Below are 19,650 nucleotides of genomic sequence, written 5' to 3'. Positions count from 1 at the left end.
AAGCTGGGATTATTTTCCAGCTTTGTGGTTTCACATTGTGCAATTCAACCACAAGATGTATACATTTCATTTCCCCTACATCTGCCTTACTGTCAACTGCCATTACCCTCCCTCTCCCCACCCCCCCCACAACCACCACCCCGTTGGCATCAATGCAGCCCTCAGTCATATCAGACACTTTATGGCACTTGGGAACAAGTTAGTGAGTACCTATGCATTATTAACACTATCATTCACGTCAGTGGGGCCTGAGAAACAGAGTGTAATGGATAATGTTGCACACACAACTATTTTTGCCAAGAGGTGCATCGCCTTGCAGCTTTTAGAATATATGCCGGCAACTGCTGTTCAAAACAAAACATCAATAGACTTCACAATCAGCACATTAGCGGTGTATAATACAGTTCCATCTGTAGAAAGTAATGCATTATTAAAAGGTAGAGCTATTGGCATTGCTCATGCCATTTTTTTTCTTTTTTTAAAAAAATCATAAAGAAATGGCATTGTCATTTACATTGCCAATAGCTTAATCGTTAAATAAATGGCATTGTCATTTACAATGCCAATAGCTTAATCGCTCGCAAATGCATGACCTATTGCATTTTACCCACACAGAGCCACACACACTAAGCCACCCACACACACATACAGAGCCACCCACACAGAGCCACCCTCACACAGACAGCCACCCACACAGAGCCACCTACAAAAAAAGCTATCCACACACACACAGAGCGACACACACAAACAAACACACAGAGCCACACACACACACACACACACACACACACACACACAGAGACACACACACAGAGACACACACACAGAGACACACAAACACAGAGCAACATGATAACTTTACATGACCATGCTGATAAAAGCACTGGACACATCTCTCTCCCACTGGAAAGTTACTCGGGGAGGAGCGACGCTGCAGTAAGTTTACGGACACACAGCAGCTACCGGGCAGATGGTGAACAAATACATTGGCACCGGAGGTGCGGGATAAACTTTTGCTCAGCCAAGCATGTGCCACATTTTTGGATACTCCCACGTCTGATGTGGGAGATAATGTTTCCACTCCCTGTCCGTTGGGCTCCTAAATGCATTTGTATGCATTTGTCCAAGCAGCGATGTTCAAAACGAAAACAGAAGGCAACTGGAAACAGTGCGGGTCGCAGGTGCTGTCCATGAACTCAGATGTGTGCAGGCTCCCCCGGACGGTGCTCGGAGCTCCTCTTGTCCGGTGTGTGGGAGAGGGGGTACTGCAGGTGATATCCCAAAATGGCTCTGCAGTCAGGTGGGCAGAAGGATGTCCTGGGTTTTATCCCTTGACAGGCTGTGCTGTCTCCAGCACAGAGGTGAAGGCAGTGGTGGAGAGGGCTGTCTCGTGCAGTGCTTCAAGGAGAGGTGACTGCAGTGGTAGAGAGGGTTGTCTCGTGCAGTGCTTCAAGGAAAGGTGACTGTAGAAGTAGAGAGGGCTGTCTCGTGCAGTGCTTTACGGAGAGGTGACTCTGCTGTGGTGGTGAGGACTGTCCTGTGCAGTGCTTCCCAGGTGACCCTGCAGTGGTGGAGAGGGCTGTCTTGTGCAGTGCTTCACGGAGAGGTGCTTGGGGTGGTGGAGAGGGCTATCACGAGCAGTGCTTCAGAGAGAGGTGACTCTGCAGTGGTGGAGAGGGCTGTCTCCTGCAGTGCTTCACAGAAGGTGATCCTGCAGTGGTGGAGAGGGCTGTCTCGTCCAGTGCTCCACGCAGAGGTGGTGGAGAGGGCTGTCCCGTGCAGTGCTTCACAGAGAGGTGACTGCAGTGGTGGAGAGGGCTGTCTCGTGCAGTGCTTCACAGAGAGGTGACTGCAGTGGTGGAGAGGGCTGTCTCCTGCAGTGCTTCACAGAAGGTGATCCTGCAGGGGTGGCAAGGGCTGTCCCGTGCAGTGCTTCACAGAGATTTAACTGCATGCAGTGCTAGCGGGGTATCCAGTGCAGTGCCTACCAGAGTGGTGACCCAGGCAGTATGAGCCAGAGTGGCATCCCCTGGTGCACGACTCCTCTTCAAAGCGCTATAGAGCGTCAACAGCACCTTCTTCACAGATAGGTGGTTTGGAGTGGTAGAGAGAGGTGCAGCTGGTGGGGCTCCAGAGAGTCGTGACCCTGGCAGTGATTCTGAGAGAGTGGAGCCTCGAGCTGCGCTTCTCCCATCCAGCGCGTTACCAGAGGGGTGTCACGAGCGCTGCTTCACGGAGAGGTGACCCTGACAGGAAGAGGGGTCCCACTGGCAGCTCTTCACTGAGATGAACCTGGCAGAGGGAGTCGGTGTTGAAAGCAGCGCCCCACAGATGCAAACCTGGCAGTGCAGGGGAGGGAGGAGGGGGCAGACGCTGCTCCACTGAGAGGCGACCCTGGCAGTCACAGACATAGATGTCCCAGGCTCCCCTTCATCCCCAGAGGGGGGTCCCAGTAAGTGCTTCAAAGAAAGGTGGCCTCGGGGGTGCAAGAAGGGCTTGTTAGATGGACGTTCAGGGAGTAATTCTTTCAGGTAAATAGAGATTGTAAAAGTGACCGTCCCATGCAGTCCTTTTCAGAGTGGTAATCCTGGCCGCGATGACAGTCACGAGCGCTTCTTCTTTCAGTCCGGGTACGATAGAAGAGTTGCACTCTACCAGACAGCGCTTCGCAGACACAGACGGTACTTCTATCAGGCAGTGTTTCTCAGAGGAGTGAACCAGGCGGTACTTCTATCAGGCAGTGTCTCTCAGAGGAGTGAACCAGGCCCGACTCTTTGCGCTATGCTCTGTCTCAGAAGAGGGGGCCCCAGGTTCAGTGCTGGTGTAGCCGGCTCTGAGGATGAGACAGACCTGAGATGCCGCCGGTGAGGCGCCCTGCAGGGGTACCGACGTGAGTGGACGCGGGAGAGCCGAGTCCAGTGAGAGTCCCTCAGCACCTCTTGCTACAGACCTGAGATGCCGCCGGTGGGGCGTCCCGCAGCGGTACCAGTGTGAGTGGACGTGGGAGAGCCGGGTCCGTGGGAGTCCCTCGGCGCCTCTTGCTGGTTCTGGGTGTTAAATTTCAGCGCTTCCTAAACTTCTGCTGACGTCACCACTGGCCGGCATGCCGAGAGAGCCGCAGCAGCTGGGCCGGCCTATGGGGGCGCTCTGCAGCCGGTTGCCACGAAGCCTCCGCCGGAGTGGTCCCACTCCTCTCACTGGTAGCTCTGCCTGTGATCGCCTCCAGCCGCTGCCCAGCTGTTAGATCGGCTTCTCATGCCACTCCCCTTCTCCTGGTCAGCCCTGCTGCTGCAAAGCGAAAAGCAACGAGTCTGATTTACATCCGATAATTAATCAAACCAACAAGGCCTCATGTTTCCATTTTGGTGGTTCCGGGGAGGACCCAAGCCTGGAAGCAGAGCTCCAAGGTTTTCTGTCCAGGGTGCCGGTGAGTGTAAAGTCTGGGAGGCAAGCTCCGCCATTTTCGCATTCGGGGCGTGTTTTTTGTTGAGTGATGAATGACGTCACGGTGAGAGAACGCAAAACACACGCCCCCCCCGAATCCGAAAAAGACAGGGCTTAAAGGGAGTGATGCCCCTCTCCTCCAATGGCTGGCCAGCATTTACGAGGCCAGCCAATGGAGAAGAGGGGCGGGTTCAAGCCCCCTAACTTAGAAACATTAAATCTCGGGGCTCTGCCCACACTGCTACGCAGTGCGACGCAATGCTTGACCTAAAAAACTACCAGTGGCAGCTTACAGTTTTCCAGCGTGTGAGCAAATTCCCTAACAGCCAAAGGACCACGTACAGGGTCTTAAGGGAATCAGTGGTTGCAATATTTAAATCCTTCTGTTTCCAGGACTTTATTTTTCACATCTTTGCTCTCATTCTGTGCTTGTGTCTTTGCTGGTCTCAGTCCCTCTTTGCATGTAGTGAGAATAGGAGTTGGTTTATGCTATACAGATATATATGTTTTGTAGAGGTGTTGTGTCACTTGGCGTATTCACTTCTTAGATACTAATTGTCTTCAGCCAGATGAAACTATGTGAGGCCACTGTGTTCTGTGGGCAGTGGATGCTTTTGGGCAGGCACTGAAGATACTGCGGTTCTGCTGTGTACCAACAATAAAGTAAGGAGGACTTTACTTCAGGATCTAAGTCCCCCTTTAACTTTAAAAATGTTTAAATGCTGTTTCTGTGCATCTACTAGATTCTCACTTCAACTATGATTCTCTCTGCAAGATTATCAGTCTCGGTTTACACCTCTGTCCGTGCCTCCTGCAACTCTTTTTATGACTATTAGTTGATCTTAGAGGTGGGGTAAAGGGAAAAAGGTTTTCCAGCATAAATCTTTCTGTTTCTCTCGTCTGTGTCTGAAGGAGAGGAGCAGAGACATGATATCAAAGTAGTAGCAGTGGGACAAGGGAGAGGAACAGGACAAGATGTATACGGAATGAAAGCTGTATGGCAGCAGCAGCACAACATGGGGCACCGGAAGTGCTGGAGGGGCAGGGTACCTTCTCTTCAATGCAATGCAGCATGAAGGTGGGAAATTGCATTTGAGATAAGATAAGAAAGTTCCCAGCAAGAAGATCCATACGGTAAGGTAATAAACTTGAACGAGAAGTTATAGGGAAACAGCACTGAGAAACTGGCACAGACTGTTCTGCTTTTCTCCTGAGTTTGAAGCTCTCATCATGAAGGCAGGCGCCTACATTCTGCCACAAGCAGCATGCACTTGCAGTTCCTTCAAGGTCACATGTACAGGCTCTTACACAGATGTGCACCTCCAGACAGGACTACTACAACTTCTGCTAAACTTACGTTTGGACAAAAGTTAAACTGTGTGATGTTTTTCGGCCCCAGAGTGCGAACCTGCATAAGACTGGGCTTACTTGAACAAGTCTGCCTGCCACACTGGTCGATTGTCTATAGTGCTCAAGTCTGAGCCCTGCCACTGGTTTTATGTAGCACCAACTGATTTCCTAGAACCTTTGGTAGCTTTTGATGCAGAAGACTGAGTAACTACAGAGTCGTGCATACTATCACCTACTACATAGTTGTGCTTCCTTGTCCTTCCAAGTTCGGTTTCCCTGCAGTTGTTGGCACAGCCACCTGTTTACTCAGCGTTGGCACAGAGCCTACCTCATAATCCTGCTCGCTGGCGGATGTGGAGTGGCCAACCAGCACCTCGACGAAAGCGGAGCCTTCATTTCCGATGTCCAGGCTGTGGATCTGCTCCTCCTTTTCGAGCTGCAAGGATACAAGAGTTAGGCAAGTACAGGCTCAGCTTGGAGTCCTTGGGACGAATACTACAAAGCATGCACTAAAGAAGCATAGCACATGTTAGGAATTTTCAAATGCCTGAAACAAGGATCTCGCTGTCACACCCCACCACAGTTGCATCATGTTCGATCCCCTGCTCCTCCAACACTTGATCATCCGAAGAGTCGCCAAAGCACCCCATCCTTACCCTGAAAGCAGCCCTCCTATTTAAGGAGAGGTCTTGTTAAACCTTTTATTTACGAACTGCATCACAACTGTGTTCCACAAGTGCACTTTAATTCTGACAGCATTGACTATGGTCCATCTCACAACTAATGCTGAATCTCCACAGGTAGATCACTCCTGTTTTTGGGCCCAACTATTCCTCTACTGGGAAGCTAACAGTGCTGCTGAAGGTGCAGCTCACCTCTCGCCTACACCTTTCCAAGACATTCCAGTCCCAAGAGAAACACAAACTGAAATGTTATTGCAGCTTTGTACTCCAATTCCACATTACAAAGACCTCAAGCTCTGTTCTTTTACTGCACTACTACTCCAACATTGCAGGGACTCAGGCTGCTGCGCATTTACTCCATCATGAAAGGGACTCAGGCTGCTGGACCTCTACTCCAACATGACAGGGACTCAGGCTGCTGGACCTCTACTCCAACATTGTAGGGACTCAGGCTGCTGCGCCTCGACTTCATTATTAACCCGTTGCGCGCTGATGATGGAACCGCTCCGTTATCAGCCTCGGTAGCGCTGTGCTGATGACGGAGCGGTTCAGTCATGGCCCGCTCGCCGCGCCTGCGGGCGCTGATTTCGCGACTGCGAGGCGCATTCTATTGAGCGTGCGGGGCCATGTCGGAACCGCTCCGTCATAAGCACAGCGCTACCGAGGCTGATGACGGAGCGGTTCCGTCACCAGCAGGAGAACGCCGCGCGGCCCTCCCTACCCCCTAGCGCTGCGGCGGAATTGCCGCCGCAGCGAAGGGGTTAAAGGGACGCAGGCTGCTGCACCTCTACTCCATTATTACAGGGACTCAGGCTGTTGCACCTCTACTCCAACATTGTAGGGACTCAGGCTGCTGCGCCTCGACTTCATTATTAACCCGTTGCGCGCTGATGATGGAACCGCTCCGTTATCAGCCTCGGTAGCGCTGTGCTGATGACGGAGCGGTTCAGTCATGGCCCGCTCGCCGCGCCTGCGGGCGCTGATTTCGCGCCTGCGGGCGCTGATTTCGCGCCTGCGAGGCGCATTCTATTGAGCATGCGGGGCCATGTCGGAACCGCTCCGTCATAAGCACAGCGCTACCGAGGCTGATGACGGAGCGGTTCCGTCACCAGCAGGAGAACGCCGCGCGGCCCCCCTACCCCTTAGCACTGCGGCGGGATTGCCGCCGCAGCGAGGGGGTTAAAGGGACGCAGGCTGCTGCACCTCTACTCCATTTTTACAGGGACTCAGGCTGTTGCACCTCTACTCCAACATTACAGAGACTCTGGCTGCTGCCCCTCTACTCCATTATTACAGGGACACAGGCTGCTGCACCTCTACCGTATTATTACAGGGACTCCGGCTGCTGCACCTCTACTCCATTATTACCAGGACTTAGGCTGCTGCGCCTCTACTCCATTATTACTGGGACTCAGGCTGCTGGACCTCTACTTCAACATTACAGGGACTCAGGCTGCTGGACCTCTACTCCATCATTACAGGGACTCAGGCTGCTGGACCTCTACTCCATCATTACAGGGACTCGGGCAGCTGGACCTCTACTCCATTATTACAGGGACACAGGATGCTGCACCTCTACCGCATTATTACAGGGACTCCGGCTGCTGCACCTCTACTCCATCATGACAAGGACTCAGGCTGCTGCGCATCCACTCCATCATGACGGGTACTGAGGGTGCTGGACCTCTACGCCATCATGACAGGGACTCAGGCTGCTGGGCCTCTACTCCATCATGACAGGGACTCAGGCTGCTGCACCTCTACTCCATCATGTCAGGGACTCAGGCTGCTGGACCTCTACTCCATTATTACCAGGACTCAGGCTGCTGCGCCTCTACTCCATCATGACAGGGACTCAGGCTGCTGCGCCTCTACTCCATCATGACAGGGACTCAGGCTGCTGCGCCTCCACTCCAACATGACAGGGACTCAAGCTGCTGCACCTCTACTCCATCATGACAGGGACTCAGGCTGCTGCGCCTCTACTCCATCATGACAGGGACTCAGGCTGCAGCGCCTCTACTCCAACATTACAGGGACTCAGGCTGCTGCGCCTCTACTCCATCATGACAGGGACTCGGGCTGCTGCGCCTCTGCTCCATCATGACAGGGACCCAGGCTGCTGGACCTCTAATCTATTATGACAGGGATCTCAGGCTGCTGCACCTCTACTCCATCATGACAGGGAATCCGGCTGCTGGACCTCTACTCCATTATTACAGGGACACAGGCTGCTGCGCCTCTACCGCATTATTACAGGGACTCAGGCTGCTGCGCCTCTACTCCATCATGTCAGGGACTCAGGCTGCTGCGCCTCTACTCCATCATGACGGGGAATCCGGCTGCTGGACCTCTACTTCATTATTACAGGGACTCCGGCTGCTGCGCCTCTAATCCATCATGACAGGGACTCAGGCTGCTGCGCCTCTACTCCATCATGTCAGGGACTCAGGCTGCTGCGCCTCTACTCCATCATGACGGGTACTCAGGGTGCTGGACCTCTACGCCATCATGACAGGGACTCAGGCTGCTGCGCCTCTACTCCATTGTTACCAGGACTCAGGCTGCTGCGCCTCTACTTCAACATAACAGGGACTCAGACTGCTGGACCTCTACTCCAACATGACAAGGACTCAGGCTGCTGCGCCTCTACTCCATCATGACAGGGACTCAGGCTGCTGGACCTCTACTCCATTATTACAGGAACTCAGGCTGCTGCGCCTCTACTCCATTATTACAGGGACTTAGGCTGCTGGACCTCTACTCCATTATTACAGGGACTCAGGCTGCTGCGCCTCTACTCCATTATTACAGGGACTCAGGCTGCTGCGCCTCTACTCCATTATAACAGGGACTCAGGCTGCTGCGCCTCTACTCCATTATTACAGGGACTCAGGCTGCTGCGCCTCTACTCCATTATTACTGGGACTCAGGCTGCTGGACCTCTACTCCATTATTACACCTCTACTCCATTATTACAGGGACACAGGCTGCTGCGCCTCTACCGCATTATTACAGGGACTCCGGCTGCTGCGCCTCTACTCCATCATGACAGGGACTCAGGCTGCTGCGCCTCTTCTCCATCATGACAGGGACTCAGGCTGCTGCGCCTCTACTCCATTGGTACCAGGACTCAGGCTGCTGCGCCTCTACTCCATCATGTCAGGGACTCAGGCTGCTGCGCCTCTACTCCATTGTTACCAGGACTCAGGCTGCTGCGCCTCTACTTCAACATAACAGGGACTCAGACTGCTGGACCTCTACTCCAACATGACAAGGACTCAGGCTGCTGCGCCTCTACTCCATCATGACAGGGACTCAGGCTGCTGGACCTCTACTCCATTATTACCAGGACTCAGGCTGCTGCGCCTCTACTCCATCATGACAGGGACTCAGGCTGCTGAGCCTCTACTCCATCATGACAGGGACTCAGGCTGCTGCGCCTCCACTCCAACATTACAGGGACTCAGGCTGCTGCGCCTCTACTCCATCATGACAGGGACTCGGGCTGCTCACCTCTACTCCATTATTACAGGGACTCAGACTGCTGGACCTCTACTCCAACATGACAAGGACTCAGGCTGCTGCGCCTCTACTCCATCATGACAGGGACTCAGGCTGCTGGACCTCTACTCCATTATTACAGGGACTCAAGCTGCTGGACCTCTACTCCATTATTACACCTCTACTCCAACATGACAGGGACTCAGGCTGCTGTGCCTTTACTCCGTTATGACAGAGACTCTGTTTTATGGTGCCCACCTATACCTAATCTCAAACTTGGCACTTCACATAAAGCCTTTTATAGGATACCTACAAGAAAACTGTTTCCTCTGCTCTGACAAAATAACTCTGCCCTCGAAAGTACCTCAGCCTGGACAATCACACAAACTGAAGAACCCACACAGTACCTTCCTAGGTACATTGTTACCAATCTTGAAAAAAGACATCAGGCTGCCAACACCCCTTCACTCTGAAAATCAATAAGTTAAGTGGGGATGCTGCTGTGAGGCCAGGAACAACTTGAGATGCCCTCCAGAGTTCCAGACCCTCAGCATTGCCCATTTTATTGTGAGCCTCACCTGCAGAATCACAGACACCTGCTTCTCTCCAGCCTTGCTTGCCTTCCATTTTCGATAAGTATCTGCCTTCAACAAGTTTTCTGCTTTGTGAGTCTGGGGGAAAAATAGATTTAATAAGCACCACAAATTACATTTTGCTACTTTTGATAACATAAGAACTATAAATTTAGGTGCAGTTCCCACAAACAATGAAGTGTCTATATTGCAATCACATTTATAAAAGAAAAGAAAGGAGTTGAAGGGTAATAGGTTGAGTGCAAAGAACAGAGCGTTCTTCGGGGACACCGCTCTTTAAACCCAATGTCTCTGCATTCGCTTACTGGTTCATGACCCTGATGCTTTCTCTCATGATCAAAATGATGCACTCACGTTTCACCTTCATGCAATTTCAGCAGGCGACTACCGACCTTAAAGCATCACTAGAAGTCTGATTTTAGTGGGAACTACATGCATTCCAGTGTGTTCGGTATTACCACAAGTTTCCAACCATAACCAGAATACTAATGGTGAAGTTACTTCCCAATGGCCTAGCTTGAGTAGTCACTGGTCCTCAGTAGATCTGTTCACCAAACTCTCTAGAGAGGAGTCCCCTGGAATTCATGCTCTGGAGGCTGGAACTACTAATGGACTGGCTTGAGGAGTCACAGGCGCTCAGTAGATCAGGTCACCAAACTCACTCAAGAGGAGTGCCTCCAGGGACTCATGCTCTGGAGTGGGTTGGAACTACCAATGGCCTATCTTGAGGAGTCACAGGTGCTCAGTAGTCACTTGTCACAGTAGATCTGGTCACCAAACTCGCTCGAGAGGAGTCACCCTGGAACGCAAGCTCTGGAATCTGGAACCACCAATGGCCTAGCTTGAGTAGTCACTGGTCCTCAGTAGAGCTTGTCACTAAACTCACTAGAGAAGAGTCCCCCAGGAACTCATGCTCTGGAGTAGGCTGTAACTTAGAAGAGCATAGAGTGAACATTTCTCCATGCTATTGTGTTTGCAAGCAATATTAAGCATAATTAATTCCAGCAAAGCTGCAGTTTCATTTCCTTGAAAAAGGATTGGTTTGATGAAAAAAAGGACAACAAATGACAAAGCCCATTTATCTGCCATTACTAACAATGTCTCAACAGCTGCAGTGACAAAATGCAACTGAAAAGGATAAATCTCCTTTTCTACTAAATCTCAGGCTCTCAGTAAAAGTTGACACCCTACATGTTAATATTCATTACAACTTGTCCCATGTAAAGTATCCACAAGATTCATTGTTTTATGTGAACAAGGCTTCCTAACTGCCAGGTCTCCACTGTTACCCCAACGTCCTCATTACCACCATCTTTTTAAATGGAAATCTCCTGCCCGAATTGGAGAGCATTTCTTTAGGTTTGAGCTGCTGAAAAGACTTGACACAGAAAAGCCTGCAAGCCTGCTCTGGGACTGGCAAAGTAGAACACTCATGGCTGCACATCCTAATCAAGCCAAGCAGCATCAGTAGGAGGAGACGGTACTCCTAAGATGGCCACGCACTGAAGTCGAAGGGTTCTTACTAAGAACAACGCTGGCCACCCAAGACTGGAGGCCATGTTGGATCTAAGGATCCCGACCGCACTCCAAGTCTGCAATCATGTAACAGGACTTATGTAAGAGAAAAAGGACTGGTACTCAGCAAGTCAATGGCTACATGAAATGTGACTGAAACAACATCCAGTTTGTGGCTATGCAAGGTCATTACTGTATTTGTAGAGAAACACACCAACCCATGAAAAATTCAACAGTGCATGAACACAAAAACTAATAGGTGGACTAATAGGTGGACACTGGGCAACTGACAGCTGGTGTCCTCTGTCCTCGACTCTCTGAAACCCACATCCACAACTTAGAAGCCTAAAAAGATAATTCTACTACATCAACCGGAAGACAGAGACCATCATTGTAGAGTTATCCATTGAAAACAGAGTTACAAATAACTGAGCTCAATGGAATACAAAAGTAATGGCACACTCTATGTTCAATAATTGTGTTGATTATCACAGATCTCCAGAGCCAATCCAAAAATTATTCTATACAGTGCACACAAATCTTCCATGGGCGCCACAATTACCGGGCTAAGTTCAAGTGGCAGCACAACTCTCCAATTTCTGCAGTGTTACACAATAAGGTGATCAACAGCAAAAGGTCCATTGACTAAGAGCCATTGGTCAGTCTGATGCTTCAAGGTGACATACAATAACAGCCACTTCCAACGTCCTTTCACGGATAGTTGAGTCCAATACTTCAGCTTTTAGAAAGGGTTTGAAGCTTTTTCCATTCCATCCATCTATCCAATGCAAGCCTAAAGCATTCCAGGCTTGGCTACATTGTGCACTTATTACAGGAGCTTGAAACCTCTGCTTCTCTCCTTCAGTAGACCCATCAATGAAATCGATAGCTGCTGGCAGAAGAACTGCTCGCACCCGGAGATGCTTTCTGCCAGAGGCTACACAAATCACCATCCCTGCAAGGGTTCTACATCTGCTGTGCTATGGACATCTGCAGGGGAGTGCAAGGGATACCATTGTGGACTCTGGCACCAAGGAGACTGTAAAACAGTTTCAGTGCTCCCACCTCTCGACACCCACTAAGCCTCCAAGGCACCTTTGCCACGTGCTACGTATTAAGGGTTAGTCAACCGCATTTGTCAATTTTCACTGCATCACCACAATCAACTAAAACAGTCACCTAATTAAACTGAGCATTGATATGTGTTGTGCTGGTGGTGCTGATGCTAGCACTCGCTCCTTCATTCCCCAGATGTGATAATGACAGCTAGCCCCCGATGGGTGATGGCTGGTCTGTCACTGAGGCAAGTGTTCGGTAGCTCAGGCTGGACGCCAACCCTTGTTGGCCAGTCATCTATTAATACTCAATGTATAGGAGGCTTGGATGGCCCTACATGCACTACACAGCTTAGTGCGTTCTCGCTGGGAACACTTAGTAGAAAGTGGTGGTCATACGAGGGGAAAGTGGTGTTCCATCTGGAAATGAGCAAAACAAGAAATGGATGTCCTTTGATTGAGCAGCTTAGCCACACAGTTGGCACATGTCAAATCAGGAATCCAATCTCCCAACTTTCACTGAACCTAATAGTCCAGCCTCCCACCTCATTTCTTCCTTTCATCTTTGCAAAACTGCGTCGTCCTCTCTTCTGATCTCCCCCATGTTACCCCACTTCCGCCTCAATCCCTATTCTCTTTAACTCCCCTCCTATCTTAGATGCCCTTCTTCAACTGTGTCCGCTCCTCTCCCTGCCTTTCTTCTCACCACCTATTTCAATGACCCTCCCCATTTCTATCTGGCAGTGGACACTTCTTTCCCCTATTGCTCTCAGTCTCTTACATACTCTTTCAGTTCTTTGCCCCCAACTCCCTATCCCTCCCAAGAGGGCTTTTTTTCGTTGTTCTATCCTTATCTCGTGCTCCTTTCTTGGTACCTTTCTGTGCTCACCTCTCAACTCATTTTCCTTTACGCTCCCCTTCTCTTTCTCACCAGCTGTGTCATTCTTCATTTCTCTCTCACACAGTCTATTTAGCTCTCCCATTAGTCTAACCACTTCAGTTCTTCTCCCTCACTTTCTCATTCTCTGGCAGTCCCTCTCTGTCTCTCACTGTAGCTATCATTCAATAATCTGTCTGCCTCAGAGAGGAACTTCTGCCAAGATTGCAACAGGTGCGTGGTACCAGAGCCCCTGGGTGACCGAGGCCCACTGCTAGTTTGCCTGTCTAACTATCTCACAAGCAGCACCCACCCTTCTTGCTTGAATGAGGGTCCATGATACTATCTCTACGGCACTGCAATCTCATTCTGTTTTCCCTTCACTCTTGCACTGTCTGATGCCCTCGTTCTCCTCTGTCTGATAGCCTCACTGCCAGTTTGCCTGAATCCACCACACACACACTTACTTATTTTATTCTCTTCCCTATTTTCTCCAATCCCTCGATTCTCTGGCTTGCTTCTTTGTGTGAAGTCAAACAGACAGCACAGTTATCTGGTTGCAAAAGACATTGTTGTCTTACTAAGAACACAAATAGGCTAGCAATCCACCTACTGCCTACCATTTGTTGGCTTTAATGTCACTCTGACTTGCCTGCTTCTTATTTAATGTCTTGCCTTGTCCATTTTGTGTCTGTTCCTACCCTGGAGCATTGCAAAGTCCTCCCATTGCTCACTTTTAGTGACCTACTTTTTAGGTCGAGCCTAGGCAGGGCTTGCATTGTCTCTTCAAGACATTTTGTATACACTTTGTGGGCTTACAACCCATCCATTGCCTTTTCTTTTTATTTACTGCTTTGTATTTTAATAAGGCTTGCTTGCTTGCTAATGGTTAATCTTTGTTCTCTTGTCCCTGCTTTTTAGGTCGAGCCTTGGGGCAGTTTGCATGCGCTGCTTGCTCTGCAAGACTGCTGTAGTAGAGTATGGGGGAGAAGCCGCGCCCACTCTTCACCAATATTTTTTGTTGGCTCGTGTCACTAGCTTTCCTAAATGCTGGCTTCTGATTCATTAATAGGCTTGTTAGTCCCTCCTTAGTATCGCCTCCTCTTCATTTGCCACCTCCCATGGCGACTGGCCCCTTTACTTTGGTTGTTACACGGGACCTGTTATCTAGTCTTGTAAGCACTATGTACTTTATCGAGTTTCCGACAGGACGTGCTTTGCATACATTCAGTCTATGGTGCCTTGTTTTACAACCCCCCCCCCCCTCCCTCCCGTTGTCGTACCTTCTTTAGCCTCCGCCCTTCATACCATTGTACGTGCGTTCTTTACCCCCCTCCCCCGTCCGCCCTCCCTCCCCTTGTCCGTGGTGCCTTCTTTTATTGACAAATGTTGCTCTGGGATACATAATCATTACCATGTTGGGTGTTTTGGAAGCAGCTATGAGAGAGTGTGAAGTTTACACAAAGGAGTTACACGGGGGAATGCATACAACGCCAGCGAGCACTGCACAATCAGCTGATGGACAGGTGTGATCAGCTAAAATAAGAAAGTAATAGAGCACTCGGCTGTATTACTCATCCTGTTCTGAAGGGCGGCGGTCAACGAAGCTGCAAAAAATAGGCAAGCAGGCTAGATAGCTCAATGGATCACCGTCCTCGCTGGAGAGATGTGAGAAAGCTCTAATTCTTGCAGGTTTTTCACTATTTCACCCACATGGATAGGATAAAATGGTTGCCATTTTTACAGCCCTGTGATACCGAAAAAAAATGCAACAGTGATATTAAAATAATAAAATATGAATACAACGGCTTGGCGTGTATTATATGCGAGAGAATCTTGCCAGATCGCTTTAAAAGAAATTTTTTCTGACTCTATGTTTAGTCAGATTCTATGCTGGGATATCAAATACTTCTCTTAAATGTGTCTACGTATATTGATTTTAGAGGGATATCAGTATGTTGAACTGGAGTGACCATGTATCTTTTTGTAAAAAATCAAGTAACACAAATGCCCAGTCCAAAATCCCCCATGTAACCATCTGCAATTTCTATTTCAGAATAGCGTTTACAGCCTTTACAGTTCTTGCATTTTATAAAAAATATTGATGAAAAAGTTACTACGGGCTCTAGAATCACCTGGCTTTTAAAATCTCATCTTTTGAGTAGATGTGCATTAAACACGTATTTAATCCGATTGATCCGAACATGGACTTTTTTGTATTGTATCTTGTGTGTATCCCAGAGCAAGTGACAACACTTTCAGTTACTGTGATCTACTGTGCCCGGCATCGGTCACTGTGCTAGTTTAACGACATTATATGTTTCCTCATCACTGTCCGATCCCTGCTATTTTCAACGAATGCAACCTAACTTCAGGGACTATTCCCTTCGCCCCAGATTTTCCCTCAAACAAAAGAGTTTATTTTATGCTTGGGCGTTTTATTATCACTTAATTTCCTTTTTTACTTCAGTTTCTTTGTCTTATAGACTGCAGAGGTTCTATGTGTTTGAAATAATCAATTATTGGAACTGTATAAATGAATTTTATAAAATTTTTTTACACTTAACTGATTTATGAATTTTATTGTATTTTCCCTAAACCCCATCCATCTGCATGTAAATCTTTCTATTCTTCTATTATGAATGTGCTATGTATCGTTCTCTTTATGCATTTTTTATGGTCACAATATGCCGAAATACAGATTTATGCATGAATGAAAATAATCAATTTATCTTCCATGATTACGTTGGCATTGATGCATGTCTCCTTGTCCGTTTAACCCGGGATTTAGCTTCTTCTAATTTAATATGCACAAACTAAGATGGTTATGTTTTGAGAGATTCAAAGGCTCTTCCTGTAGAGGATGCTCGTATGGTCACCGCAGGTCCACATCTGTTCGCCGCATCACTGCAGCTCCCCCTCGCCACCCAGGCCAGAGTGTGATAGTGAACCCCTTACAGTCAACTTCTGTCTGCAACAATTCCCAAAGTGCAGCTGAATCAGCCCCCCCCCCCCGCACTACTGCCGCTGCAGGTCCCGGTTCTGGTGTAACTGCAGAAGGGCGCCTGTGGGAATGAGAGTTCGAGTAAGAGGGAGAGGGGATGGGGTGAGTGAGATTACACAGGGAGGGGTGGGTTTTTATGCACTGGACGCAGCTCTTAACCTGTATGCAAGTACTGAAGCACTTTTATAGCGCAGCTCTATGGAATGGTCTTGGACTCCACAGCGCCTGCGATGTTGAAATGCTGGTTTAATGCGCTCATTTCATTGGACTGGATGGATACAGTGTGGGAAACAGCTGCATCATTCATGTGAAGGCTACTTTATACATCTCTGCACAGGGATGCGAGGCTTGCAGGGCTGCAAGAGTTTGTGACATCAGCGCTTGGAGGTATGGGGTAAGCAGTAGGAATGCAGGGTAGTGGGAGGTCAGTCAGTCAGTCATTAAAACTTTATTTGGATTGTTACAAAAATAGAAGTATACAGTATACATTTATAAAACTTTATAAAAACACAAAATATGGAAAATTTGTAAAATTGCAATTCAATCATTTCCCGGAGGATAACCCCGACAACTTGACTGCTACAGCAATTCCCGCTAGGTGCTGAAGGCTTCAGATTTCCATTGTTCATGACGAGCTCAGCTCGTCATAAGCACACGACCAGTGTACTGCATGACGAGCTGAGCGCGTCATGAGCAGGGAAGGGGTTAAACAGTATCCTTCTAGGTTGTTACAATCACAAGGGTAAACACGAGTGGCATATATAACCAGGCCTTCCAAACACAATACATACATTAAAGTGCAATCTCATTTACATACGCCTATAACTCTGTACTCTGAAGAAACCCCCTAACTCTACTCATGTATTTCCCCAAAGTGCAGGCTATATCCAGATTTATCATTCCCACCAGGAGATCTGCAGCTTGCTTCCTATTCATAGTCCTGTATATTTTGAATATCGGGCATTAAATCTCCTTACGTATATCAAGGATCATCCTACAGTCTAATAAAATATGATTAATATCACAGGGGGAACCTAACGTACATGTGCAATTGCCATTACTATTTATCATGAAATTTTTAACACTGCTATTTACATAACAGGGATTTATACCCATTCTCAATTTTAAAACCTCTCTTCTTAAATGCTGGTTCAGCAACCTGGCCAAGTAAGGGTAGGAATGGTCTTCTGAAATCCATACTTGGATCATATGGGACACGGAAATTTTTTGCCGGAGATACTCTTGATCGCATATGCGGGACACATCCGCTCCCAATGACCGTAATCCTTTTTTGCCTATAATGGCGTGTCCTGAGTATCCAGTTCTATTCCTAGCTTCCCATAAGCTTCCTTTAGTGAGAATCTTGTTTCTTTTGCCCAAGACAGCTCGCTAGAGGCAATTTCGTCTCTACCTCACTGTGATATTTTTCTGGGAGGCTCCCCTATCTCCACACGCTGCCAAAGCCGTATTAGTGCCATCCTAGTTGTAATTGCCCAGGAAGTGACTCCCATCTCCAGTCTTGCTGCTTGTACCATTGCTGATTTTGGCAACGAGAATAAGCTTTTCAGGATCATACCCTCCTCTTTATCCCAACCTTTTTTCCCACTGATCCATATAGGAATTGCGCAGGGACCATTGCCAGGTAGGCCTTTATAACCGGCCCATCTGACAAGTCTTCGTAAAAGCTATTAAATCTTTTTAAGCCCTTTATAGAAGCTGTTGCCCTAATTTTTATGCTTCCAGATGGGTGGTCCAATTCAAGTTACTCGTGAACCATACTCCCAAATATCTATATTCCGTTACCTTCTCAAGTAGTTCCGTACCTAGATACCAAGGGAACCGGGTCTTACTTTTACCGAAACATGGGAGGTGTTCATGTTTAATATGCATTTATGACATGGCTGAGGGTATGCAGGATTAGGGACATGGCATATGATGCATGGGGCAGCGATGCAGAACAACGGAGTCTGTGCTGAGGATGGGAAAAACGGCCATCAGTGGAGAGTAAGATGGGCGGGAATGCCATTCTAGAGGTACACTGCACAGTGGGCATACTGAGTGGTGGATGTTTGCGGTTATTTACTTTGGAGAGAGTGAATACACTGGATGGAGGGAGGCTAGCGATGTTGGAGTGAGTTCTGAGATTTGCACATATGCCCTTGTAAACAGTAGACAACAGATATATATGATAAAGGCTCTTGGAAGCGAGTGTTTTATGCTTTCGTCAGATTATTAATATAGCGGAACACTATAACTTCTTCCACAACTGTTGGAGGTCTTGTGACGTCAGAGGAGAGTGCACGTTTCTCAAACCTGTGAGTCAGACGGGGTGGTGTGATCGCATCGCCAGGACCCTGACGGAGTCGGATCTTCCATTATAGGCTGTAACTAACTTGTAAATTTGCAAAATGTGGGACTCGACACAAACTTTAATTACAAAAGGAATACTGGAGAGCAATTGGCTCCGGTTCCTCAAAGGGCGTCACCAGAAATTGCTCCCGACTGACAGAAGCAGCAAGGTCCAGCAAGGTCCAGGACATATTTCACACCCATGCTGGCTTAATCACTCCATGAAGGGTTTGTGGGAGAGTCTCTGAGCCAGGGTCCTATTACCAAAGTTAAACTGTCTGCTCTGCACTCTCCACTGCTTCTGAAGCTAAAAAGTGCTGACAGTTCTGCTAAAGACAATCTTGCGACTCCAGGGCCGAACTGGGAACCAAAACCGGCCCTGGCAAAGTGCTCGGCCACCCCTCCCCCTCCCCACTCGGGGTGGTTGGAGGTGCCGCCAAGGTCTTTGCCAGGGCCGGTTTTCAGCCGATTTTGTTGCAGGGCCGATTTTGCAGCTTTGCTGCAAAAACGGCCAACAAAATCGGCCTCCAAGGGCTCAAAACCGGCCCCCACTATTGCGGCGCACCAGGGATTGCCCGGTGCCCGCTATGGCCAGTCCGGGCCTGTGCGACTCTCGTGATATTAATTGCATTCCTTTCTCTTTCTCTGAAAGAATGTCTGACACACTCTTCAACATTTAAAGCCACTCCACAGAAAACAACATGAGGCTGAACCTGTATGATGGCTTACAACTTCAAAAATGCCCGTTTCTCTGCATTGATACAAGATTAAAAAATGTTTTCCTGTATTCATCTTGCTTATAGGGTGTGAAGGTAAAAACTGCTCTGTTTACCTCGATCTCTGATCCCTGCATATAACAGCACCAGTAATTTTGCAGTTTGTTAGGTACACATTTATCTTAACGAGGGGCTAAAGGTGAGAATGGGAATGTTTCCTCTCATTCAGAGCTGATCTCGGTTTTACTTTTTCACAAAAAAAAAAAAAAAAAAAAAAAAAAAGGATAAAACGTTTTCCTAAATATTAATTGCAGTTGAAAATCACACTGCATCACTCAGTGTGTACTAATTGTATAGCTATTCAATCCCTGGTGGCAAAACATCCAGGAGAGATAAGGAGAGACCGTTTGCATTGCAAATGCTTGTTGTGATTGGTTTCCTCCCACAGAGCACTGCCCAATTACTTGTAGCCTTACACTTTTCTGCCTATCTATTTGTTTTTTGGCACTATTTGATTATTCATTTCCTGCTCGATGTTTATGGAAGCTTGTTCTGCCTTG

General features: G+C 48.3%; 1 protein-coding gene across 2 annotated transcripts in view; it reads right to left on the bottom strand.

The window, feature by feature from the left end:
* Positions 1–19,650, bottom strand: part of XRCC1 (X-ray repair cross complementing 1) — a 310,744-nt gene that overhangs the window by 259,053 nt on the left and 32,041 nt on the right. For both annotated transcript variants that reach the window (XM_086929793.1, XM_086929794.1), the window contains exons 2-3: positions 9,560–9,652; positions 5,123–5,230 (exon numbers count right to left, since the gene is read on the bottom strand). In XM_086929793.1, the coding sequence (XP_086785919.1) occupies positions 5,123–5,230; positions 9,560–9,652 (201 nt within the window). The remainder of the gene's footprint in view (positions 1–5,122; positions 5,231–9,559; positions 9,653–19,650) is intronic.

This window comes from Lissotriton vulgaris, chromosome 7 (assembly GCF_964263255.1).
Source record: "Lissotriton vulgaris chromosome 7, aLisVul1.2, whole genome shotgun sequence".
Taxonomy (NCBI): Eukaryota; Metazoa; Chordata; class Amphibia; order Caudata; family Salamandridae; genus Lissotriton; species Lissotriton vulgaris.
Note: the sequence above shows the minus strand (reverse complement) of the source record. Positions and strands in the feature narration are given on the sequence as shown.